At 38.5% G+C, this 27,993-nt stretch overlaps 1 protein-coding gene across 10 annotated transcripts; it reads right to left on the bottom strand.

The window, feature by feature from the left end:
* Window positions 1-12: 12 nt before the first annotated feature.
* Window positions 13-25,040, bottom strand: LOC105219320 (fibrillin-1). Of its 10 annotated transcripts, XM_029044958.2 has the most exons (12): window positions 24,293-24,515; window positions 23,942-24,031; window positions 20,483-20,717; window positions 14,036-14,599; window positions 13,845-13,976; window positions 11,412-11,915; window positions 5,037-5,177; window positions 4,554-4,907; window positions 1,400-1,537; window positions 665-1,319; window positions 366-596; window positions 13-293 (listed from the first exon to the last, which is right to left on the bottom strand). In XM_029044958.2, exons 3-12 carry the CDS (start codon window positions 20,610-20,612, stop codon window positions 131-133), a joined length of 3,012 nt encoding a protein of 1,003 aa, XP_028900791.1. In that variant the 5' UTR covers window positions 20,613-20,717; window positions 23,942-24,031; window positions 24,293-24,515; the 3' UTR covers window positions 13-130. The 10 variants fall into 10 exon arrangements, with proteins under 10 accessions (XP_028900791.1, XP_011193669.1, XP_011193667.1 ...); XM_011195367.3 differs by lacking the exons at window positions 23,942-24,031; window positions 24,293-24,515 and adding an exon at window positions 24,569-25,040; XM_011195365.3 differs by lacking the exons at window positions 23,942-24,031; window positions 24,293-24,515 and adding an exon at window positions 24,540-25,027.
* Between the last annotated feature and the right edge of the window lie 2,953 nt (window positions 25,041-27,993).

The raw sequence follows: 27,993 nt of genomic DNA, 5'->3' as shown, positions 1-27,993 counted from the left end.
CACATACATATGTATGTATGTATGTATATGTTTGAAACATTTTTGGTTTATTATTTATTTTATAATTTCGAAGCAAATCATACGCAATATACATGTATTTCATAAGTACTATATTGCTTTGGTGCTAATTTTAAAAGGTGTACTGTGATACTAAAATAAATATTTTAGCAACGCTCTTTCCCCGCGGCATGCCATTTGTGAAGACCGTCATACTGAGTTCGAGTTCGATATCCTGCGGACCTTCCAATGAACGCTTCAGTTGTAAGTGAACTTCGTGTTTGCTCTTGATGGTACTATAAATTATCAAAAGAAATTGAAAGCAAAAGTTACTACAAACCAAAGACATTACCTTTCGTACTACTTACTCAAAGTGATTATCCGACGCTTTTTCTATGTTAGCCGCTGCCTGTATTTTTATGATTTTCAAATCAAAGTCGACATCATCATACCAAAGCGGTCCACGTAGTGTAAATATAATCCGACCTTCTGGCGGTATCATAAGCTTTGAGACTAGCGTAATGAAATTATAGGTGTATGCAGATGGTTTACTATAGCAATCGTCACCCTCACAGAGATTACTGGTTAACCGACAACGACTAAGGTAACAAATGGATGAAATGTTATATTTTGGTTTATATCAAATAATATTTTGTCTAGTATTTACTTTTTCTGATCGGGATCATTGACATAACCGTACTGGCAATGTATGGTGGTACATTTGTAACTGCCGTGTATATTCGAGCATATATCGTTGCGTCCGGTACAAAACTCGCCAGTTGCGCACTCGTCAATATCGCGGCAAGTATTTTTGTCCATAGCAAGCGTATATCCGCGCGGGCATGAACACTCATATGAACCGGGCACATTATTGCAATAGCCCATGCAGAGTTTGTACGCCTTATGTACCTCACATTCGTCTACATCATTGCAAGTACGGTTATCGGCACTTAACTCGAAGCCTTGATTACAAGTGCAACGATAACCGCCCCAATAGTTAACACACTTCTGTTGGCATAAGCCCGGTATCTCCTGGCACTCGTCCACATCCAAACAAATGTGTTCGTTGCCTTTGCTCTTCTGGAAGCCAGACTTGCATTCACAGTAATAGGACCCTATGGTATTCAGACACTGCGCATTCGAAGGACAAACGGGCGGATGCCCCTGGTCACATTCGTTTATGTCTTGGCAACGGCTTATGCCATTTCGCATACGTGTAAGTTGATGCCCCGGCGGGCATGAACAAATATAACCACCATTGCGGTTGCGACAAATCTGATTCTCTGCACACTGATGTTCACCGGTCTCGCACTCGTCAATATCTACGTATAAATTGAATAAAGAAAAATAAATAATACAGCAAAGAATTTTTTACTTTTAGCACAATTCTTCGAAATATTACCTATACATTGCGTGCCGTCTGGTGTGGATTTATAACCGGCTGTGCATTGTAGCAAGTTTTGACAACGATACGAACCATTCGTATTAATGCAGCGTTGATGTGTGCTGCAAGGGCTCATCAAATCACATTCATTTAGATCTGTTGAGAACACCTGATTAATGTTATACATATCACGCATTTTGAAAACAAGTGCTTTCATCCGCCTTATTCGTAAGGCTATAGCCATCGGAATAATAAAACTTAAGACTAAAGTAAGTACAGTGATCCCCGTTTAATCGCCTTTCCCGCTTAAGTGACAATATTTTGCGGCATCGTTGTTTTTCTCTTAACACTTTTCCGACAAGCTGAATGGCGGTGAAAGTACAACACCAGGAGATGGCGAACCCGATTCCCCAATCGATATCGATGGAACAGATGTCCCCACAAAGCGACCATGAAGAAATTCGAATAGCAATTAATGGTTGAAAAACAACAAAGCGGCGGGGACCGATAGATTACCGGCCGAGCTATTCAAATACGGCGGCGAACAACTGATAAGGTGCCGTCAATTGGAACTGTGCTCTACCCAATCAACAAAAAGGAAGACCCCACAGTCTTCGCAAATTGCCGTGGGATAAGTCTCCCCAAAATCGCATATAAGGTTCTATGGAGCGTACTGTGTGAACTGATTGGATCTTATTAGTGGGTCTTTAGAGCTGAAAATCCACAACTGACCAGATATTCACCATGCGCCAAATCTTGTTTGCGTTCGATACCAAATGAGGTTTCAGACAAGGTGACTCACTATCGTGTGACTTCTTTAACCTGGTGCTGGAGAGAATAATACTAGCTGCAGAGGTAAATAGATAATAATTTTCTTTAAGAGTGTACTGATGCTGGCGTACGTCAATGATATTGATATCAGCGGAAGCAACAACCGCGCCGTTTGTTCTGCTTTTTCCCGCCTGGATAAGGAAGCGAAGCGAATGGGTGAATGAGGACAAGACGAAATATCTCCTGTCATCAATCAAACAGTCAGCTATCATCGATTCCGCTATAACCGTCTAAACGGTTTCCACGTCAATCCCATACATACTACATCAGTTATATGCACGTACGGACGGACAGACAGACGTTCGGATTTAAACTCGTCTCGTCATCCTGATCATTTTGATATATATAACCCTATATATACCTCGTTTAGTTTTATCACTTAAAAACAACCGTTATGTGAACAAAACTATAATATTCTCTTAGCAACTTGTGTTGTATTGGATCGAAGTATTTGAGAAAAAGCTTGGTAAGAACCTCGAGGCACTTAAGCGGGATTCATTTAAGCGCCTTTCCCGCTTAAGTGTCTCAAAAGTCTTGCATGTTAAGAAGTGGCACTTAAGCGGGGTACTGTATATTCGTTATTTAACTATCAGACTCAGGTGGGTACCGGTTCAGTGCTCTAGCACTGTAACATTGGACCTCTCGCAAGCTTGGTAAACGCTGGCCACTAAAACCTGCTCGGCTGCGAGATCTTTTTGTCCCAAAGTAGAACGTAAGAGGTTGGCGGAACTACTTGTACTCAAAAATGATCGAATTGCCGCAATAATGGCAGTACTCGCTGGACACTGCGGAAAAAACAAGTCATTTCCTACTAAACTGTCCAGCGTTCCCAAGACTGAAGTTGGAACATCTCGGCAACCATACTTTAGGCGAACCACGCAAACTGGCCGGAATAGACATTAGCCACCTTATAAAATTTGTGATAGGCTCTAAGCGCTTCACCGTTGTAAGGGTATTCTTTGCGATTCTCATTTAGTTGTCGTTTGGCATACCAATAGACTGGTAGCTTCAGCTGTCCAAGTGGATTTCATCGCGACACCTGGCGCCTTACCTAACAAAACCAAAGATATTCCTCCTAATAGCTCCGACGATGACCAATATTTCACAGTTTTGAAACCTGCACTAACCGATATATACGCCAAAAAGGCATCCAGACGAAGGGCATTAAAAATGGCCCCTGTAGAAATATGTTCATTTTCGAAACTTCTAACAGAAAATTAATATAAAAAATAACTGTATTTTTTTATTGAATCTTCGTCGAGCATCAGCATGATTTTTGCCATTGTTTAAGCCTGGTTTTCACATCGCCTCCAAAACTGGATAGCTATTTGGGCATCCGCCGGATAGTGAAATAGTTATGTGTTCGACGCTATCCAATCCCATGGACATTTTATTTATGTTGTGGTAGTTGGGTACCCACCATGTAAAAACATAAAGCCAATGAAAGACAAAAAAGCGCCTCGGAAATGAGGAACCAGTCCATTTCCTCATTTCATCACTGCCGTCCAGGAGAAGAGACGTAAGAACAATGAAGCTCGAAGAGGGCAACCTGTACCATGCAGAGCAGCGCGAATTTGGATGCGGATTTGTGGTTAGCAAAATGTTTCGTCACGTTTCTCCAGTGAACGAAAGTCCTGAAAAGACGATTTTCAAATGCCAAAATTTATTCTACGATGAACTCGAAAACACCTTCATAGGTGTCATCAGCTACTCCGCCCACGACTTTAACCCTAGAATGGTAAACACCGCCTGTGAGGCGAAGAATTTTTTTATTTTTAAAATACTGATAAAATATTTGATCTATAAATGTTGCCAATAATATATTAAAGATATTTAAAAGTGAATTGTTTTTTGTTTATTTTTATTACCAAGCATGTAATATATACGTTCTTGTTTTTGTTTTAATAAATTTTTGTTTTGTTAAGGGTAAAATGTGGGTTTTTTATAAAAGTCGCCTCACAGGCGAAGATTACCATTAAAGAGCAAAAAATATGTTTACCATTCTAGGGTTAAAATTGTTCTCGGGTCGGTCTAAAAGGTGTATTTGGTTCTACGGTGGGGCAATTCAGTCACCACAAGTGCACCTCCAACAACGCCGTACGACTTGTTGACTTCGCAACGGCTGTCAACAAACTTCAAAATCAGATTAGAATTAAGATAACCAATGTCTTTGCTGCTCAACTCTCTGAATGCACGAAATTATAACGTGTGTGAAACCAAACCCGATATTATACTATACGTTGTGCAACATATATATGCGAAAGATCTATTTATTTGTAGCATGCAAAAATGAGAATGGAGTCGATTTACTACATATATGTTGTATGTACATATTACTTACCTACACAAGCACCTAAATGGTTGCGATGAAAGCCTATGCTACATGGTGGTAGCTGATTATTTCCACTTTCACCAATTCCGTTGTAACGTGGCACGTCCTCACGTATATAGTTATAACTGTGGGTTTGAAGCGAAGCATAATTGGCTGGATCATTATAAGAGGTGCGATTACGATAATATGGATTGGATAAATTGCTGACTGGTGACTGCGTTGTAGTTGCAGTAGCTGCTTTCGTCGTCGTTGTAGTTGCTACAGTCGATGGTGTGCGACGGTAACAGCGGAAAGAACCCTTCGTGTTATGGCATGCATAATCAGCTGGACAGTTATTTGTGCCCAGTGCGCACTCATCATCATCTTTAAGAGATATAAAATTAACTTTATTCAACCGCTCCACTAGCAAACTTCAAATTTCAAAATTAATCAATAAATCTTTTATCGCATTTTTAATTTTCTTGCATTTTTGCTATTACTAATTTTGCTTACCATCGCAGTTGCCTGTTTCTGCATTTAATGTATAACCGGTACCACAGCTTTGAAGTCTAACGCAAACATAGGAACCGTGTGTGTTGTCACAGCGTTGCGTTGGTAGGCAGTTGTGGTTGTTAATGGAACACTCATTTATATCTGAGGAATACATATATATGGAAGTATTAAGTCATGGTGAGTATAATTTTATATATTATGTATAATGACATAAACACAATTTTGGATAACCACTGAGCGAATCAAGATGGGTAACACGATAAGGGCACCAAGCATTTAGTTCTCAATCAACCATAAACAAAAGTTTTGGTTCCAAGTAGTGTTTCGATATGTGACACTTGCCGAAGGAATGTAGGTAGGTACAGTGGATGTCGAACGACTTCTTCTTCTTCTATTTCTTGACAGCTTCTGCAAAAGTCATTGTATGGTATCCAGAATCTTTTGGCATATCTACCAATCATACTGTGTCGCATTAGAACTCCTACAAGAGTTCAGTGATTGCTTCCACTGCGACTCCGCCGCGATTAGGTGTTAACAAGTGGATATTGACATGCACATATATTCTCTCTTTATCGGCAAGCTCATCAGCTTCACAGTTACCTGAAATATCGCTGTGTCCTGGAACCCATTGCAGATTTATCGTATTATAAAATAGGAAGCTAGTTCTACTGACAGCTTAACGCATTGTAAATATATATATGTTTCTCGTTGTAAGCAGTAGCCTCAACTTGAAAGACACTATAGTGTTCTGATAGTCATAAGGCTAGCTTTGCTGAAAAGACACCTCCTCTGATCCGTCCGTATAGTTGTTCTTAATCCATCGCGTCCCTATCCCACTCCTCTCTGGAGAGGAATACAATATTGAGAGCTGAATTAAGATTTTATTCTACTGGATTACGAAAATACTTGGATTGTAAGTACGTTAAGAACACTAGAATGTCCTTTATTACAGGAAACTAGTAGAGTCTAAGACACTAAGTGAAGCATGACTCCATTATTTTACTCAGGTGACAAATCGACAGACATTGTAATCGACTACATGCAATTAATACAAAGTGTAAAACTACACAATATTCAGCTGCTATACAGAGGTAGTCAAAATTATTTACACATCGGATGTTTTTTTACAAGTTTCACACAAAAAGCTTTCGCTTGTTGTTGTTGTTGTCGCAGGGTAACAAAATGATATGTTGTTGTAAACCTTGATCTATTCCCGAGAGAATGAAGTCGGTTTGGCTAGAATAGCTAGAAATATTGCGGAGAAATAAGCAAATGAACTGAAGACTCGGAGTAGTCAAAAGTATTTACACACATTTTTTTGCGTCAAAAGTATTTACACACGGCGATTCAGCCTTTATCCTTGGATTTGATTTGAACAAAAGTAGTAATTTGATTCTATTGCATTCTTAACAACCTAACTCAGCCTTAAAATATAAAAATTGGTAAATAAAATATCGAAAACAAAGGAATTATCGATTATAACTAGATTGGAGACTGTTTTAAATTTAAGACTCGGGTTTAGGCTTCGGAGTTAGTTAAAATTTATAGAATTTGATGGAATACTGTTTATAATGTTATTAAAAAGAAGGAAACTAAGTATTGCAAGGACAATTTAAAGATAATTGGGCGGAAACCTGTGATAACTCAAAGAGAATGCAGAAGATTAGTAGGAACTGTCATACAAAATCCCACAATTAGTCCTCTTAATATTGCAGCATCATCGAATCAGCATATTGCATGAACAGTCAATGATGCTACACTGCTAAGGACATTTAATAAGAGGAACATAAATACATACGTTGTCCATAAAGTTGACCTCTTCCGAAAACAAAAAAACTTTATTTCCGAAACCAAAAAATCGATATGCCTCTCATTTGCCTTAAAATGCATCCTAAAGCCTGTCGTGGACAGATAAGGCTGATTTGTTGTTCCAGGGCTTCTTTAGTAAACGCTTTATGCATTTACCACGTGAGAAGAAGAATAATGCAGCTTAGACGCTAAATAGAATCGGGAGTGATGATTTTTGATTTTTTTTGATTCTTTGGGGAAATTTTCCTTACTTCTGTTTTGGAGATTTGGTACTAATTTAGTGATCCTAAATCATCCGGAGGATGGAGTCATATGTAGAAGTTCACGTAAGTGAGGAAAGTTTCTGACTGTCATTCACTTGGGAGTGGCCAGGAACGATTCTTTTACATGTGGCTCAAGCAGCTCACGACTTCCGGTCTTAGACCAAGTATCCTCTGGGTAGCCAACAGACATCCGTTTGGAGGCGAGCTAAAGTGAGAAGGCGAAACCCGCCTATGCGGTTGTGCGTAGGGTTTGGGACCCACCACATAAAAACACCCCCCAATGAAAAAGAAAAAACAGCCTCGGATGAGAGACCCCAATTTTGATGACGACCACTGCAAACGTTTAAAGGACTACGAAATAAGGGCATGCACCTGGAATGTCCGGACCCTTAATTGGGAAGGTGCCTCTGCCCAGCTGGTTGATGTCCTCGTAAGAGTAAAGGCTGACATCACCGCAATCCAAGAAATGCGATGGACGGGACAAGGACGGAAGAAGGTGGGTCCTTGTGACATCTACTACAGCGGCCATATAAAGGAGCGCAAATTCGGTGTGGGATTCGTGGTGGGAGAGAGACTCCGTCGTCGAGTCCTGGCATTCACTCCGGTACGTCTAGCCACAATCCGCAACAAAGCGAGGTTCTTCAACATATCGCTGATTTGCGCCCACGCCCCGACGGAAGAGAAGGACGAAGTGATCAAAGATACCTTCTATGAGCGCCTAGAACGTACCTATGAGCGCTGCCCCCGCCACGATGTCAAAATCGTGTTTGGCGATTTCAACGCTAGGGTGGGTAAAGAAGGTGTCTTTGGCACAACAGTCGGAAAATTCAGCCTCCATGACGAAACATCACCAAACGGTCTGAGGCTGATCGACTTCGCCGGGGCCCGAAATATGGTCGTCTGTAGTACTAGATTCCAGCATAAGAAAATCCATCAAGTTACTTGGCTGTCCCCGGATCGAATCACTCGCAACCAGATCGATCATGTTGTGATAGATGGACGACATGTCTCCAGTGTTTTTGATGTGCGTACGCTTCGTGGTCCCAACATCGACTCGGACCACTATCTTGTAGCAGCTAAGATACGCTCCCGCCTCTGTGTAGAAAAGCGTACACGTCAACAAACACAAGGAAGGTTCGACATCGAGAAGCTGCAATCACAACCGACAGCCGAACGATTTTCTACTCGACTTGCACTCCTGCTCTCTGAGAGCACTCATCAGCATCTCGGTATAAGGGAGCTGTGGGACGGCATATCAAACTCCTTACGTACAGCTGCAACCGAAACCATTGGTTTTCGGAAAAGTCAAAAAAACAGCTGGTATGATGAGGATTGTCGTCTCGCAGTGGAGAGAAAACAGACTGCCTACCTCGCAATGTTGCGATCGACCGCAACACGAGCGGGATGGGAAAGATACCGAGAACTGAAGAGGGAAGCGACACGCATTTGCAGACAAAAAAAGAAGGAGTCCGAAATGTGTGAGTATGAAGAGCTTGACAAGCTGGCCGACAGGGGTAATGCTCGAAAATTTTACGAAAAGATCCGGCGACTAACTGAAGGTTTCAAGACCGGAGCGCACTCCTGTAGGACCCCCAGAGGTGATCTAGTTATTGATGACCAGAGTATACTGAGTTTGTGGAGGGAACACTTCTCCAGCCTGCTGAATGGCAGTGAAAGTACAACACCAGGAGATGGCGAACCCGATTCCCCAATCGACGACGATGGAGCAGATGTTCCATTGCCCGACCGTGAAGAAATTCGAATAGCAATTACCCGCTTGAAGAACAATAAGGCGGCGGGTGCCGATGGATTACCGGCCGAGCTATTCAAATACGGCGGCGAAGAGCTGATAAGGTGCTTGCATCAGCTTCTTTGCAGAATATGGTCGGAAGAAAGCATGCCTGACGATTGGAATCTCAGTGTACTCAGCCCAATACACAAAAAGGGAGACCCCACAATTTGCGCCAATTACCGTGGGATAAGCCTCCACAACATCGCGTATAAGGTTCTGTCGAGCGTATTGTGTGAAAGACTAAAGCCCACCGTCAACAAACTGATTGGACCTTATCAGTGTGGCTTTAGACCTGGAAAATCAACAACGGACCAGATATTCACCATGCGCCAAATTTTGGAGAAGACCCGTGAAAATAGGATCGACACACACCATCTCTTTGTCGACTTTAAAGCTGCTTTCGACAGCACGAAAAGGAGCTGCCTTTATGCCGCGATGTCTGAATTTGATATCCCCGCAAAACTAATACGGCTTTGTAAGCTGACGTTGAGCAACACCAAAAGCTCCGTCAGGATCGGGAAGGACCTCTCCGAGCCGTTCGATACCAGACGAGGTTTCAGACAAGGTGACTCACTCTCGTGTGATTTCTTTAACCTGATGCTGGAGAAAATAATACGAGCTGCAGAGCTAAACAGAGAAGGTACAATTTTCTATAAGAGTGTACAGCTACTGGCGTACGCCGATGATATCGATATCATTGGAAACAACACCCGCGCCGTTAGTTCTGCTTTCTCCAGACTGGATAAGGAAGCGAAACGTATGGGTCTGGTGGCGAACGAGGACAAGACGAAATATCTCCTGTCGTCAAACAAACAGTCTGCGCATTCGCGTCTTGGCTCCCACGTCGCTGTTGACAGTCATAACTTTGAAGTTGTAGATAATTTCGTCTACCTGGGAACCAGCATTAACAGCAATAACAATGTCAGCCTGGAAATCCAACGCAGAATCACTCTTGCCAACAGGTGCTACTATGGACTAAGTAGGCAATTGAAAAGTAAAGTCCTCTCTCGACGAACAAAAACCAAACTCTACAAGTCTCTCATCATTCCCGTCCTACTTTACGGTGCAGAAGCGTGGACGATGTCAACATCCGATGAGACGGCACTAGGAGTTTTCGAGAGAAAGGTTTTGCGGAAGATTTATGGTCCCTTAAGAATTGGCAACGGCGAATACCGCAGACGATGGAACGATGAGCTGTATGTGTTATTCGACGACATAGACATAGTCCAGCGAATAAAAAAACAGCGGCTACGCTGGCTAGGACATGTTGTTCGAATGGATGAAAGTGCTCCAGCTCTGAAAGTATTCGATGCAGTACCCGCTGGTGGAAGCAGAGGAAGAGGGAGACCTCCACTCCGATGGAAGGACCAGGTGGAGAGGGACCTGGCTTCGCTTGGAATAACCAATTTGCGCCAAACTGCCAGAAGGAGAGATGCGTGCGCGCTGTTTTGGACTCGGCTATAACCGCGTAAGCGGTGTCTACGCCAGTCAAGAAGAAGAAGAAATCATCCGGATATATCAGAATTCACATGACTATGCCTTTGTAGTGGTCCGTCGGCCTTTTCCAACTATTGACTACATTTTACAACAGGACAATGCTCCATTTCATGAAGGATCTTTACCTTCAAAAGTTTTAAATGAAGCAAATCAAGTTGACCTCCATACAGCTCTGACCAAAACTTTAGTCAAAATGATTGGTCTTTCGTTAAATATCAGAGGACAATTGATATAATAACCGAAATCGCCGAAATTTCCGACATTTGGTCTAAATTAATTGTTAACTTAACGCACAATTGCGTTGAATCAATTCGGACCATAAAGCAGGCTGGTATTAATGCCAATGGTAATGTAACCCATTATGAATTTATCGCCTTAGAATAGGAATTTATACTGAACATTAAAATGTTATAGTTATCATTAAATAAGAACAGGATAATAGAGTACATGTTGTGTGTAAATACTTTTGACGCAAAAAAAATGTGTGTAAATACTTTTGACTACTCCGAGTATTCAGTTTATTTGCTTATTTCTCCGCTATATTTCTAGCTATTCTAATAAAACCGACTTCATTCTCTCGGGAATAGATCAAGGTTTACAACAACATAGCATTTTGTTACCCTGCGACAACAACAACAACAAGCGAAAGCTTTTTGTGTCAAACTTGTAAAAAAACGTCCGATGTGTAAATAATTTTGACTACCTCTGTATATTGGATTGCCGTGTTTATCTTGCTCTTCTTCCTCTATTATCTTGCAAAGCCTATAACATTCTTGGAACGTTTAAGCAACAAATTTCGATAAACGGCGCTTCAAATTACTTCGGATTTATGCCTCAGTTATCTCAAGAAATTTTTCAAGAAATATTGCCACATTCAGGAGGTTATCGCAGAGGCTGAGATATATTTGGCAAGAAGAAATTCACATAGATACTACTATGAAAAAAAATAACACGACGTTTGCTTCACTTTAAAATCATAATATCATTATTATCATATCACATTGTTGTACTCACCCACACATGCGTTCGTAGTAGCATCTAGATTAAAACCTATTTTGCAGTCACATCGGTATCCGCCTATATCATTGATGCAAATCTGACTGCTATCACATGCATATTCATCTACCAAACATTCGTCGACGTCGACACAACCATCATTTTTGTATTCAAAACCAGCACTACAGGCATTCTTACATTTCTCCTTAGTTGGGTCGCATTTCTTGGAGCTCACGCTCAAACAATGGAACCCGCCCATAGTGTTATGACAATATTGACTGCTTTTACAATTGTGCAATTTATTAGCACATTCATCAATATCAATGCATTTGCCTTTTACGTAGCTATATTCATAACCGCTACCACAACGTTTTGCATTCACTTTATTAGTGTTTTCTGGCTGGTTATCATCAATTTCATAATTTTCATCGGTTTTAAGGTCATTATCTGCATTACCATCGTCGTTAGCATCCGCATCCACATCAGCATCAAATACTTCATCTTCGTGTATTTTATCTGTACCTGCGAATTTAGTAAAAAATAATATGTTTGTTTAAATTAAATCAAATATTGTTTAACTCATCATCCCTAAACTTTTCGTTCGTTCCGAAGACAAAATATTTAAGCAACGAAATACGCACCCGCCTCTGTGCAGCAAACAACGCCCGACAACAAGCACGAGGAAGGTTCGACGTCGAAAAGTTACTTTCGCAATATATAGCAGAGCAGTTTTCCACTCGACCTTGCACTCCTGCTCTCTGCGAGCATTCATCAGCATCTCGATATAAGGGAACTGTGGAACGGCATGTGCGGGGGAGTTAGATATCGAGAGTTGAAAATGGCGATGAGGCGATTCACAGAAGGTTTCAAGACCGGTGACATCTCATGTAGGGACCGAGGAGGACCAATCTGGTAACTGATGTCCAGAGAATATTGGGTTTATCGAGGCAACACTTCTCCCACCTACTGAATGGCAGTGAAAGTGCAACACCGGGAGATGGCGAACCCGATTCCCCAATCGATTACGATGGAACCCATGTTCCATTGCCCGACTTTGAAGAGATTCGAATAGCAATTTTCCGCTTGAAGAACAAAAACGCGGCTGAGCCGATGGACTACCGGCCGTCCTATTTAAATACGGCGGCGAAGAACAGATAAGGTGCCGCCGATTGGAACTGAGACCCCCAGTCTGCGCAAATTACCGTGGGATAAGCTCCTAAAAATCGCATATAAGGTTCTATGGAGCGTACTGCGTAAAATCCTCTAAGACGCTATGTCTGAACTTGGTATCCCCGCAAAACTAATACAGCTGTGTAAACTGACGTTGAGCAACACCAAAATCTCCGTCAGGAACTGGGAGGACCTCTCCGAGCCTTTCGATACAAAATAAATTTTCAGACAGGGTTATTCACTATCGTGAGACTTCTTCAATCTATTGCCAGTCTTTTGAACATTGGCAACGGCAAATACCGCAGAGAATGGATCGGTGAGCTGTATGAGCTATCCAACGATTTTGACATAGTTCAGCGAATAACCAGACAGCGTCTTTGCTGGCTGGGTCATGTTGTCTGAATGACGAAAACACTCCAGCTTTGAAAGTGTTCGATGCAGTACCCGCTGGTGGAAGCAGAGAAAGATCTCAACTACATTGGAAAGACCAGCTGCAAAGGGGCTGGCTGCACTTTGTATCGCAAATTGACGCCAAATAGCGAGAAGGAAAAACGAATTGGCCGCGGCTATAACCGCGGCGTACGGCAGTAAAAAATATGAATAAATAATTAATTTGGGAAAGTACACCGTAAATTCAGGAAAAATTGCGAAGTATTACTCAACATAGAATTTTACCACGATACTAAAACTTATCTAGCCCTACTAAAAATTCTTATTTTTTTGTAAAGGCGCCTACGTGGCGCCAAAAATGTTTCAAATTTCGAGTGACTTTGTTCAAATTTAAAAACAAAAGGAATTCGCACGGTATTAAAGCCAGAGAATGCAGTGGATTGTGCAGCTCTTTCTAGCATAATTCGACCAATTTGGCCGTAGGGAGAGAGCGTAGATTTAGATACACTGTGATGATAGATTGATCATTGTTTCAGGTGTTCACTTTTGAATTTCAGATAAACGTAACCATCAGCTTTCTAGATAGCATAGGAAAGTCTTCGCCTTCTTCACTGAGTGAACTACACTGTTTCGACTATTCCTTGGCCTCTGATAAACGTCTCTCACGAAAACAGCAAACTCTTTGATTTAATCGAGCGGCTCTCTTTGATTTAACCGAGCGAATTCGCTACCAAAAACAAATATCGAATCACCGACCGATATTTATTTTATATATTCATTTTAATCACATTCCCGAACACGAGCGATGGTTAAAACAAAACTACTAATCCGATTCGACATTGACTTTGATTTAGTTCGTTTAATTATAATTTGTTCCATAGAAATATTTACCATTGCTTACAGGCGAGCAAGTTACATTATTGTCATCCAACTTGTAGCCGGCATTGCATTTGCAACGATACGCCTCCTTCGTATTCTCACATATGTGTGCGCACAGATTCTTCACTTTACCGCATATATCGTCTAAATCATTCGAAGAGTTATTACTTTGCATTATTAAGAATTTTTGTATATTTACTTACCGTCATCTTCGGGAAGCACAATTGTGCCATCATTAGTATTTGCAATTAACTCGTCTTCAACATTCGCATCCGCTTTCTCATCAGATTCATGCAAATAACTACTTGCTTTAGTGCCCAATTTATCGTTTACCTCCTTGCTCACATAATCACCGTTGTTGTCATCCACTATTATAGCGCCGGGATAGTTGTAATTCGTTTTACTGCCATCACAGCAAATGTGATATGATTCGATTTTCGCAAAATAAGAGAAAAGCACATTGTTGCAATCGTTACTACTGGCCTTTACAGCTAAGCCCACCTGACAGGTGCGACAGCAATCTGCGTATGCGGTAGTATTGTATTGATCATCGCAACGCGTACCCTGCAAGGCAGCTAAGCGACCAGCATAACAATATTGCTCCTCCAATTTCCGTGAACAACAAACACCATACGTCGAATGGCAAAGTCCACGCCACAAAGGCGGTATCGCGCTCACTTCGTAATCGTAGTGCAGGCAGTTGTTCTGATTAGCGGCGTATTGAATACCGCTTACGCAGCATTTTCTAATATGGCTGGCGATCTCATCTAGAATATGAAACAGTTGCTGGCATATTCATATAAATTTTGTCAAGTAATGCTTTGCAAAATGAAAACAGGCACACAAAATCAACTTTGCCAGGCGTTTTTATTGGACAAGGTTTAGTTTTTTAAGATTTTTCAATTACAGCATTAATATAAAATACATTTAATGTTCGAAAATGTAAAAAAAAGACAAAAGTATATATAGTAAAAAATTAAAATAGGCTACGTATAAACAAGCACAAAAAAATCTAGCTGTCAATTAATTTATAAGTATATAGTAAGATAACGAAACAGCTTGAATTAAAGCTTGTGTTATATGGGAAGTTGTGCCTGTAAATATTGGTCATTTTTAACTATAAATGGTGGTAATCAGAAGCTATTGAAATGAAATGAGAGGCATATTCGAATGGCATATTGTTTGGAGAGGTGGGCGTGTGTTCTTACGACCCTGATAAACCTGCCTAGAGATGGCAGTGAATTTGTATAACTGAAAGAGAAATTCTCCAAACTCAGCGAGACTAAAGTTAAAGGGGGAATATTTGAAGATCCACAAATGCGGCAACTGATAAAGGATAAAAGTTTTGAAGTTTTCTTCCGACGAAGGTGATCATATTCGGTATTATAGAGGTAATCACTCTGTTGCAAAATTATAAGACCGATCTAATTTTAAATCCTAAGTCTAACCGGTAAGTATTTTGAATAAAGTTTTAACGTTCACTCCGCTGCCTTTCCGGCTTGAACTGTTTCGTTTTCTTAATTCCATCAATATTTTTCCCTAGATATTTAAAATAAATAATTATTTGCGACGTTTAAAACAATTTTAAAGCAGTCCAAATATAAAAACATTAAGAAAAGTCCACAAAACAGAAGTGGTCTTAAAGACTGATCGGACTTATAACTTTGAACTAGAATGCAGTGTTATACTATTTTCTAGTGAAAAGGCGGTATATATTTTTATACTCTCGCAACAAATGTTGCAAAAGAGAGTATTATAGTTTTGTTCACATAACGGTTGTTTGTAACACCCAAAACTAAACTAGTTAGATATACGGTTATATATACCAAAGTGATCAGGGTGAAGAGTGGAGTTCAAATCCGAAAGTCTGTCTGTCCGTCCGTCCGTCCGTCCGTCCGTCTGTGCAAGCTGTAACTTGGGTAAAAATAAGATATCTTGATGAAACTTGGCACACTTATTTCTTGGCACCATAGGATTGCTTGCATAGGTTGCTTTCGAAAATGAGCAAAATCGGACCACTGCCACGCCCACAAAATGGCGAAAACCGAAAACACATAAAGTGCCATAACTAAGCCATAAATAAAGCTATGGAAATAAAATTTGGTATGAAGGATCGCACTATGAAGGGGCATATTTCGATGTAATTTTTTTGGAGAAGTGGGCGTGGCCCCGCCGCCTACTAAGTTTTTTATACATATCTCGCAAACCAATAGAGCTATATAAACCAAACTTTCTGCAGTCGTTTTTTTAGCCACTTCCTAATACAGTCCAAAAACGAAAGAAATCGGATCGTAACCACGCCCACCTCGCATACAAAAGTTAGGTTGAAAATTACTAAAAGTGGGTTAACTCACTAACGAAAAACGTCAGAAACACTAAATTTCACATAAGAAATGGCAGGTAAAAGCTGCACTCAAATTTTTTTACAAAATGGATAATGGGCGTGGCGTCGCCCACTTATGGGTCAAAAACCATATCTCAGGAACTACTCGACCGATTTCAATGAAACTTGGTTTGTAATAGTTTTCTTACATCCCAATGATATGTTGTGAAAATAGGCCAAATTGCTTCACAACCATGCCTACTTCCTATATACCAGAACTTTGAAGACAATCTGAATCGTTTACTTTACAATATATAAAGTAAGTACTAGTGAAGATATCGGTGCAGAATTTGCACAAATACTACGTTTATAGTGTGGCAGCCCCATTCTAAAAATCGCCGAAATCGGACCACAGGTTTTCAAGGCCCCATATATCGAACATGAGGACCTCGGTGCTTCTAACCTAATATTATGGTTTCCAGCTTTCGGTGGACTATATACAATATATATGTAATATAATCGTAAATAAATAAATTGCGAGAGTATAAAATGTTCGGTTACACCCGAACTTAGCCCTTCCTTACTTGTTTTAAGTACGTTTGTTTATTTATTATCTATTAAGCTACAGATTGGTTGAAAAATTAACGAAAACAATGCTTACATAACATCGTACGACATAAAATTAGTCATTTATGGCTTTTTTGACTTGGTCAACTAATTAAGGACACTTCAAGTTTTTGTCAATATTTTAAAAACTAAATATTATTTAACAACTTATTATTTCATGTTAGTATCTTTCGGCTAACATTTTAATTGGGTAAATGTCCTCATTCTGGACATGCATATTCAAAACCGTAATGTTTTCGGAGGAAAACTAAGTTTTAACTCTCAGTGTGTTTTGGTAGTTATCGTGCATAAAAATGTAGGGTTCAGGCATTTGTTCTTTTAAACTATGAAATTTCCTCAACCTTACTCGTATCGATTTTAAAGTGCATCGGGGGTACATTTCCTTATTTTTTTCTCTAATTCAATGCAGTTAAACTTGGATTCATCGCCCCACAGTATTTGTTTCTATAATTTCTAAGGATTTTTTGATATGCTCCTTTGTGAATTGAATACTCTTTTTTTTTGAAACGTGCCGTTTTCTTTCTAATCTATGAAAACGGCATCTTAATGTTCGTGTTGATACTTCATTGGTCAGTTGAGTCGATATTTGGCCTTGCTAACTCTGCAAATTGAGCGATCGTCTTCTGAAGTGGTATAACTTGGTCGTGCCTTTCTTATTTTACTGTAAGTACTCCCCGCACTCCAATAACAAATCAAAACTTAGTAACAATTGAATTTGAGCGTAAAAGTTCCATCGCTATAACAAGTTTCCGCAGTTCTAGAGGACATTTTATTTGAAGATTTAAGTAACACCCTAACTATTTACATAATTTACGGAAATATTTCCGGTTCAAATACTAAATATTCAACAACAAAACTTTGTGTACTTAATTATTATATATTAATTATGTGACCAATCAGCAGTACACCCAAAATGAAACTCATTCGACAAAACATAGAATTTCAGTAAAAGTGCTTTGTCGCTTAACCGAACGCCAAATTTCAGTGCACAGTTATAGTTTTCCGTTGCAACTTACAGCGGGTCTCTACGCGAAAATGTAACGTTAAACTGAAACGCTTACTTCTTTAAATTGTATCCTGTCCTTTATTCTGTGACCACCATTGTATAAATATATAACAAGAAAGGGCGGGCAAAGTTTGGATGTAACCGAACATTTTAAACATTCGTAATTTGTTTATTTAATTGTATTAAGATAAGACAAACATTGACGCATTTATTCTGCATAAAGTCCATTATTTGGCATAAATATATAGTACATGAAGGTCGGAGAGATATATAGAGGCTATTGTCTATTTAACCCATATTTAGTACAGAGTCACACTATTATAAGGTAAACATCTCCACAGAATTTCTTTAGAATATCAGAGAGATCTACCAATATTTTCGGCAAAAAATTGGCCACAAGCACAGAGGTCCCCATGTTCGGTATAGGAGATTAAAACCACATACCACATTATATATGCAGTATTTGTGGAAAGTTCAGTTCCGTTAACTTCATTAGGACTTATTTGAAAGTTTGTAAATAGTTGTGGGTTTCTAGGGTTTTGTTTAGTGACTTAAGGGGGTCATCCCATGTGACGGTCTGTTTTTTAGTGATTTTTTAGAATATTTTTTCTACGATCAGTAAATAGTTAGAGCTGTAAGCTTATTATCATTTGATAACATATATCTCGACTGTATAAATAATTACAGCGTTCTGAACACCGCATCGAAAAATTGGCCCGCACAATTCCAGCTGATTAACTTATCAACGAATTTTGCGTTTTTTTTTTGCTATTAAAAATTTGTAAGTTTTGAATAGATAGATAACAGAGTGTTTCATGCGGTTACGTGTGTTGAGTGCACACAAAAAATTTTAAGTCAAGCCGTTTTTGAGATACGATAGAAGAAAGTTTGAAAAACACAGTTTTAAGCAAAACCAAGTAAGGAAAGGTTAAGTTCGGGTGCAACATTTTATACTCTGGCAATTTATAGTTTTTCTAATATAACACAATTTGACCCATATATTCGGCATAAAGTCCAATAGAATAACGAAAATCATCATATATAGTATGAGGGCTGAGGTTATGAAGCACCATCCTAAAGCACTGTGAAAAACTGGTACAACGAATTCAATCGTGGCCGATGCTCGCTCAAAGATGAATTCCGTGAAGGTCGTCCAAAAACAGCCGTTGTGCCAGAAAACATCGATGCCGTACGTGAACTGATAATGCAAGATCGTCATGTAACATACCTTCAGATAGAGGCATGCCTATGCATTTCTCCCACCAGCATACATTCGATATTGCATGAACACCTGGCCGTAAAAAAGGTTTGTTCTCGTTGGATCCCGCACAATTTGACAATCGCCCAAAAAAGGATCAAAAAAGTGCTTCGAAAATTGGTTTGAGCGCATGCAAAAGTGTATAAATCTTGATGGAGAATATTTTGAAAAACAATAAAACCATTTTGTTTGATAAATATTCCTATTTTCATTATTAGGCCAGAAATATATATAGCAGCCCTCGTATACGAGCTAGGGGAAGTTATGAACCAATTTTAACCATTTTTGGTACAGAGACACACTATTAGAAGAAAAAGATTCCCTCTGAATTACAAAAATATATTAGAGAAATTTACAGATATTTTCGGTGAAAAATTACTCGAAGGCACTGAATTCTTCATATTCGATATCCGGGCATCGAAAATTTTAGTCCGATTGCTAAATTTTTTTCATAAGTTATGATCTGATACTGATACTGATGTGATGCACTGATCACGTACAATAGTTGTGTAAAGTTTTATTACACTATCTTCATTTTCGACGCCAGGCCAATTTTCCATTTTATAAACAAAATCTGAGTACAGCTTCCTTTTGCTATTTCTTCTGCAAAATTTAGGATTTCTGATGTTATTCGTTGGTGAGTATTTATGTCGACTATTTATGTCGTGTATGATTGGGTACGTGAGGGAAACGATTGCAGAAAGCTTAGCTTGTTTAGCTTTATTAGTTTGCGAGATATATACGAAAAACCTACTTGTGGGGTGGCCCGCCCCTTCCCCAAAAAAATTACATCCAAATATGCCCCTTCTTAGTGTGATCCTTTGTACCAAATTTTACTTTTATAACTTTATTTATAGCTTAGTTATGACACTTTATGTGTTTTCGCCATTTTGTGGTCGTGGCAAGGGACCGATTTCGCCCATTTTCGAAAGCAACCCTCTTGGCACCGTGGCCAAGGAATATTTGTGCCAAGTCAGGCCACAAGATATCTTAATTTTAAGATCGTCAAGATATCTTAATTTTAACTGAAGTTACTGCTTGGACAGACGGACGGACGGACAGACATCCGGATTTCAAATCTACTCGTCACCCTAATCACTTTGGTATATATGACTCTATATCTAACTCTTTAAGTTTTAGGTGTTTCAAACAACCGTTATGTGAACAAAACTATAATACTCTCTTAGCAACTTTTGTTGCTCTTTAGTACCGAAATCAAGGCATGTTAAGAAAGTTCGGGTAACGCCATTTTGTGGCCGTGGCAATAGTCAGATTGGGCATCTATCTGAAATACCAACCCTCTCATGACGCTGAGGATTATGTGTATTAAGTTATGAAAATAATTTAAGTATAATGTAATTTGACGTAAACCTTGCCACTGCAACGCGTTGCCGGGTCAAACTATTATAAGTATATAATATAACGGTTTTACTTACCATTCGAATACGTCGCATCTAAAAATGTCGACAATACAAATAGCACAATGTAATACATTTGTAGTCGACTTCGTGTAATAACTTTAGAGCAGATATATTTGCTTAGGCTTGACGTTAACCTTGTGATCATTGTACGACGCTGTTAGGTTTTGGTTATTTCTGATATTTTTCAGCACACAATGTCGTATTATCAATATTGATAAATTCTTTCTTCCTGGTGTTTTGTGTATACTAACTAAAATGTATTAATTTATTTGTATTAAGTTGTGTTTTCTGTGTGATTAGTTTAGGACTGACGCCTTCCTTCCTTGAAATTCAAAAGAACGATATAAGAACTCTGGTAGGTGTTCTAACGGGACATTGTTTGATTGGCAGACATGCCTGTGGATTGGTGATACCATACAATGATTACTGCAGAAGCTGCCAAGAAGTAGAAGAGGAGAAGACAGTAGAACATATAAGGCTCTCTAAAAGAAAGATAATCGCAACTATTGGACGCGGTTTCATCGATGATGTGGCGAACTCTTTGATTTATTTAGTTTTATAAAGACCACAGGGTGGTTCAGTGAGGTGATTTCCGTCCAGGTGGTGTTACAATGTGTCTCCCAAAGGCCTAGGCGCTTCAAAGGTCAATCACTAACCTAACCTAGGACATACATATATGAGACTACACAAACTTTCAGTCCTTGACCTGTTAAGTTCTGGCACACCATACCACATTCAGTTACAGTTACTTCGAAATCATTACAATGAGTATAAAATGAATTGTGGGGTAATTATTATTCTTTTCTCAAAGTCGCAGTCAACATTTAAATACAAACTTATTAAAGCAGTTCTTATTAATATGTTCGATATTTGATCGTTAGAACCTGACTAGGGGAGGTGGTTTAATGACAAAAAGGTTTACAAAATGCAACTGCATCAAGTATACAGCTATCGCTTTCGAATCAGTAGCAACAGTGCCGGATTAGTCACCTAGCAAGAGTAGCACATGTTCGGAAACAAAACACTGCAGTTATCAAGTTTTTAGCAGAACGAGGTCTTGCTTTGCCACAATCACAATGGGAATTAATTTGGCTTATTAGATTTAATAGCCCAATTTGGCGCTCTAAGCCATGCTTATAAAGGAAAAGAAAAAAGGTTATATTTATCAAAAACAACTTCTGAGGAATTTATTCAACTGATTGTATCAAATTATTTGCGAAATTAAGATATACAAACACTACATAGTTTCATTGGATTCTACTCCACTTATATCTCATGTAGACCAATTAACTCTAGCAGTGCGCTTTGTTCTAGCAACTGGACCAGTGGAAAGATTTGTTAAGTTCTTGGATATGGATATGGGTCATATTGCTGAACAACTCGCTCAAAGTTTCCTAAAGTTCATAAATGAGCGTGGCATTGATATCAAATATCGTGGACAACATACAGGGAAATACAACATCCTACAAGCACGAATCCACGCAATAAAGAGTGCTGTACAAATTACTTTTATTCGATATCGTTGAAAACCTCTTTACATTTTTTTCGAGAATAATGACAATTACATGGTTCTGGAATTATAGAACGTCGCTTGCAAGCGACTATTGCTTCACTGCAGTCAACTGATCAAGACCTTAAGAGAATACGTTCTTTACGAATCGTTACATGATTACGTCGAAGCGATGCGATACGCATTTTCAGATATTGAGACAGAAGTCAATGATTTTAACTGCTATGAATCAGCAACAAACTTCAATGCGAAGTAAGCGGAATACAAAGTATGATAATTTCACCGGCTCTACTACACCTGACAACGTTTTGAAATTCACTAGTTTATTGTCATTATTGATAACCTATTGTCTATTTAACTATACGCGTATCATACAAGTACTGTTTTTTTTTTGAGTATTTCGACAGCTAAAATCTCTTAAAACAGTAGATATTTTGGAAAACGGCTCAAGTAAGGTCAGTGCTTATGAAGATGATTTGGAGAACAGCCTAGATGACGAACTAGTGCAGTTCGCTGAACTGCTGGAAACAGTTACATGGCTGTTATTGGCGATGACTGTTTTTCAACGTTAAAACGTATGGGCCAAGAACGCCATAATCAATGACTTTGATGAATATACAGGCATGTTGTCGCCCTGTTCTGCAAATCGGAATCGTTACAATTTTTCCATTTCATATTCGGCAAGATAAACGATAGCGATTTTAAATACTAATCAACGTTTCTTTAAGAAACATATATTAAAACTTAAGTATTTAATAAAATACAATAAAAATAAACAAAATATCTACATATGTATGTATGCATGTGAACGTTTTTCTTTAAACCGACGATATTCCGCAGCTTTGTGGGGCCGTTGAAAAACATAATGAATTGTTGGCAGAACAAAATCGTCTAAAAGCACAAAGTTTAGAAAAAAATAGAAGACATCATATCAGAATGGAATGGAATGAGAATGCTTGATATTGAGTTATCGAAATATATACGCTTCAATTACATGAAATATCTATTATTTTATTTAAATTTTTGCATTTTATAACAAGCAAATATCTTGCAATGGATTCTCTTAAATTTTGGACTGCATTACCCCTACCCCATTTCCTGTACAATGCCATATGTTTGATAAAATCTACATATGTATGTTATGTAGTGTACAACATACATTGATTAACTTTGTTACTTTTAGTGGGGCGTATGGCAAAGTAGTATTTAAACAACGACAACAACTTTTTAAAACTCCTATAACGCTCAATGATGTTACGTGTCTTTGCGAATTGCTGGTTGAATCTATGTTATGTTATGATGTTTCTATATGGGGTAAGTAAGAATGGTTCTATACCGAAACCAGAATATCCCAGTAGCCAAGACCTTCGATTACCAGCTTCATACTTCGAGAGATAATATTGTTTTGCACTACTCATACTGAATATAAAATCATCATGGTTTGCGTCGGGGCGAGTTGCAGAATCATAAATCTGTAAATCAATGGCAGTAAAATTAGAAGTTTACAAACACTATAAGAATTTTCAATCATCGCATTTATGCTAAAAAACCTTTTCTGTTAAAAAAATAGTTTTAGAGTAGCTACTTGAGTGCGATCTATACATTCTATCTCTCCGGGTATTCCAAATGATTTGACAAACTGAAGTTTTGCTTTTCTGGTATACACTTCTGATATTTGAAGATTAATCCACTTCGGACACAAAATATTTTCTAACACATTAATCATTTCGGTTAAAATTTTAGATACTGTGCTTCTACCCAGAGCAATATCGGTATTCTTTCCAACTATATGAAGATATGAATCTTCAGCGAAAAACGTATGATTTGCTGCCAATTTTATGAAATTAGGTATGGGCGTTTCTCTAACTTGGAAATTTCTAAAAATGCGCTTTAGCTGGAAACAAACCTGAAGCGAAAAGAAACCATCTAATGTCTATAAGTAGAAAGGTTTTAGCAAAACTTACGTGGAATCTCTCAAATGTCGCCTTTTGTTTCTACCTTGATAATATTGTTCACGTTCCTTCAACACAAAAACGGTCATAAAATCATTGTTCCTTTAATAAAAATTGTTTAATTTTTGAATCAAAGAGTACTTTTTATATGTTTTGTCGAACTGTCACTAAGAAATCAGCTGTTTCGATTTTAAATTCGAAATCAAATAAAATCGAACGAATTGCAGAAAACCTTAAACCAAATCATACGAATTGTAATTTCGGATCCAAATTGAAATCGCGAGATTTCCAGAACATGGAGAACATGGCTGATAGGGTATGATTTGCTTAAAGTTTTATCGATATTGAAAGTGTTATCCGTACATTTGCCCATAGTAAATCCAGAAAAGTTTATTTGTAACAGTTTAGTCTTATGAGAGCCTATTGCAAACCAAGCGCCACTTGATAGTGTTAGCTACAAGCCCCACTACTGACTACTGGCTTAATCCGGCACTGCGTAGCGAGTATAGTAGTGTGCGCCATATTAGATTATCCTGTTGGGCGGGGTATGACTTTATAAATGTTTGCATATCTCAAATGAGCTAAGCATTTTCGAAATACGTGCACATACTACATACATACGTAGAACACTGCATTTACATGAGCTTTTCCCCAGGTCGCTGCAAAACTCTATACATATGTTGTTGTAAAATGCGATTTATTGCATGTAATTTTGTGATTTGTTTTTTTATTTTATCGCGTTAACTATTTTACACATTTATCACTTTATATGTAGTTATTTGAATCCACAATGAATGCTCGCATGCGTTACACATAACCGATGCACATTTTGGCATCTATCTTCGTGTCTTTATTAATTTGTGTGCAATTGCGGTTAATGGTCGAAATTTTATTGGTCTAGAAATGCGTACGGACACCTTACTGTTTAAACCGTTACAAATACCGAGCGACTGATGAACTACATAATAAATCGGCGTAACACACAACACACAACAGCTAGGCAGGCACATACACTGCTTACGATCGTTGACGGCTTAGTTAACTAACTGCCAGACTGTAGCATGCATGTCTTATTGTCTTTTTCATTTTCATTAAAAAAATATATTATTCCTTAATATGTTGTTGTTGTTATTTTTTTGTATTTATGCCTTTGTTTACTAGACTAGATAAATAGTAAATCCACCGGTTGTTTATTTGGCAAAGTTTGGGCTTAAATTTGTTATAGTTCAGTGTCCAACATAATAAAAATCGGATCATCATCATTCATTCACATGCACTTCCTACCCATGTACATACATAGTATATGCTTGGTCATGGCGCACAAGCAATGACTGTCCTCTATGTACATATGTACATATATACATATACTTCTATCTAAAGAACAAGTCTGACATTTACTCACGAAAAGAAGCGCATACTTAACCGCTATCTTTTCAAATATATATGCAGATAAATACACACCCTGCAGGGAAACCCTGAATAGATGAAACCACTCGGACCACAAGAGTGATTACAATCACTACCAATTAGTATAAGAACCTGCTGGCTTAGCAATAAGCCTTAAGCGCATTGGAAAGATGGCGATCTGAGTTTGCGGAAGTGCCTTCCTAGCTCCTAAGTAAATCCATAGCAAAGCTATAATGTTCACTATTTTATATGAATATAAGAATAATGTGGGCTTACAATTCGTAAGATCAAGCTTCTTCTTCCTTCCTGCTGGGCATATACATACATATGTATGTAAGTACACACGAGTTGTCATATCTATTCAAAAGTAAATAACTCGGATAAGAGCATTGTAAATATTGAATATGAATACATGCACACAAATGTACTTAAGTAAATATGTATGTGCATATACCCAACTAAACGAACTGACATCGAACTGATAAAATTTGGTACACTTCTGTCATGTTAAAGGACAGTGTTGCCAGAACCTTTTTGAATTGAATTTATTAATCATAGGACAGTTGTGATTGTAACTGGATATACATACGCGTATTTTTCGAACTGTCCCCTATTAGCTATATACATTTGTTACAGCATAATTAATTATATTAATTAATCCTTGATCAAAATTATTCATCAATTGAGTTATATATAATAGCATTTGCGCACAGTCAAATTGAATAGATTAAGATTATAATTGAGAAATCAGTTTTGCGTTTCGCATAGCCGTTCACTCGATTAACGATCAGCTTTTATACATTTTTGTTTTTGTTGTCAATAAGAAGTTGTTAAGTTTCATCAGCTAATTGCAATTTTATCAATAAACTCATCCAAATTTACTAAAGGTGCAAATTTTCAACTCGATTTGTTTCCGATTAAAAATTAAGGTAGAAAAATGTGATTATTATTTTTTATCTTAATCACCGCTTTAATCGAGCAAATACAGGTTAATTGTTCAATTAACTGCTGTGAGAAAAAGCTCTAAAACACGAAAATCTGTGACATATTATGTTGATTATATGAATTTCGATACGTAAAGGGAGATCCATTTCGAGGTTCCCTACTTTTTTAAAGAAAAAAATAATCATTCGAAAGAACATTCTTTGGCATTTCATTTTTAAAGATTACCCACGTCTCAGGTGGTCTATCCGTTCAATGCAATTTTCGATGACTCATTCAAGCATTTTGACTGGTAACTGACGAATGAGACGCGTGAAATTGTGCTCCAAGGACTTGATGTAAGCGGGATTGTCCGCATGGACTTTAGACTTTACATATCCTCACAGGAAACAGTCTAACAGTGTGATATCACACGATCTTGGTGGCCAATCGACCGGCCAAAACGTGAAATCATCTGCTCCCCGCAGTGTTCTCTCAATAAATCCATTGATTGATACGTTATGTGGGAAAGATGTGATTGAGATGACGAACTTCAATTTCAGCCACCAAATAGTCGGTTATCATGGCGCGATAACGGTCGCAATTGACATAATTTTTGAACAAAATGGACCGATGATTCCACCGTCCCACAAACCGTTGTTTTTCTGGATGAAATGGCAGCTCTTGAATCTCTTCGGGTTTCTCTTCGTCACAGATGCAGCAATTTTGCCTGTTTACATACCCATGAACCAGAAATGGGCCTCATCGCTGAGGAAAATTTGGCTCGAAAACGTATGATCTTCTTGGAACTTTTCAAGAGCCCATAGAGCGGGGCGTTGTCGTTTGAGAAAGTGGAGCGGTTTCAATGCTTGCACAAGCAGTACTTCGTACGCTTTCAATTTATGATTGAGTCGTTCTATACGTCAGTTCGAGTTGCTGCGAACAGCGCCGAATCGACTCTCCACGGTCGTCGTGTACACTCTCATCTACGGCTGCTATATTTTTTCACTGCGTACTGGACGTGGTCTATTATGGTTATCCAATAATGAGTACTGGATCTCAAGATGGATGATGGTGTTGCGAATAGAACGGTCAGTAAGCCATAAGTTGGGTGAAGCGCGCGAAACTCATTCTTTACAGAACTTGAATTTTCATAATAAATTTTAACAATTTGTAAACGTGGTTCAGGTGTAAGTCTTTCCTTGCTGAAGTGCCAAACAATACTGAAAAAATAGCATGCCAGCTTGGCACTCACGCTTGATCTGTCAAAAGAAAAGGCTATTGAAAAAAGTATCTATACTGTTGTAATACATATCTAGTACTAAGGGGGATTAGATTAAGATTTGAGGAACGTCTATCGCTCACCAGTAACTGCAATAGAAAATATTCGGGATGAGATGTCTATAACAAGTATCGCTAACAAGCGATCTGTTGGTGCAATTTTTCCAAGCCCCAAACTGAATTTGAATCGTCATGATATACAGTGGAACTTCCATAACTCGAACTTCTATAAGTCGAAGATCTCCATAACCCGAACTTTGGAAATAGCAATAGAAGTCAAATTTCATACAAATTACCTTCCATAAGTCGAACTTTTCGACCAGAGCATAATACAAAATTTAAAATTTTACTATCAAGGAAAAATTTTAAAGGAGTCCTTATATTGGTATGGGGGCTAGAGGTTACTATGTGAGGTTCGTAGCTTATAATTCCCCAAATATATGTAAATTTGTTTG

Source organism: Zeugodacus cucurbitae, chromosome X (genome assembly GCF_028554725.1).
Source record: "Zeugodacus cucurbitae isolate PBARC_wt_2022May chromosome X, idZeuCucr1.2, whole genome shotgun sequence".
Lineage (NCBI taxonomy): Eukaryota > Metazoa > Arthropoda > Insecta > Diptera > Tephritidae > Zeugodacus > Zeugodacus cucurbitae.
Note: the sequence above shows the minus strand (reverse complement) of the source record. Positions and strands in the feature narration are given on the sequence as shown.

Excerpts from the sequence above, each read along its gene's own strand:
- LOC105219320 (XM_011195367.3), bottom strand. The coding sequence starts at position 20,612 with ATGATCACAAGGTTAACGTCAAGCCTAAGCAAATATATCTGCTCTAAA. Across the intron at positions 5,178-11,411 it reads TACTACGAACGCATGTGTGG|ATATAAATGAGTGTTCCATT; the intron begins GTGAGTACAACA and ends TGTATTCCTCAG. Across the intron at positions 294-365 it reads GCGTCGGATAATCACTTTGA|TACCATCAAGAGCAAACACG; the intron begins GTAAGTAGTACG and ends GATAATTTATAG.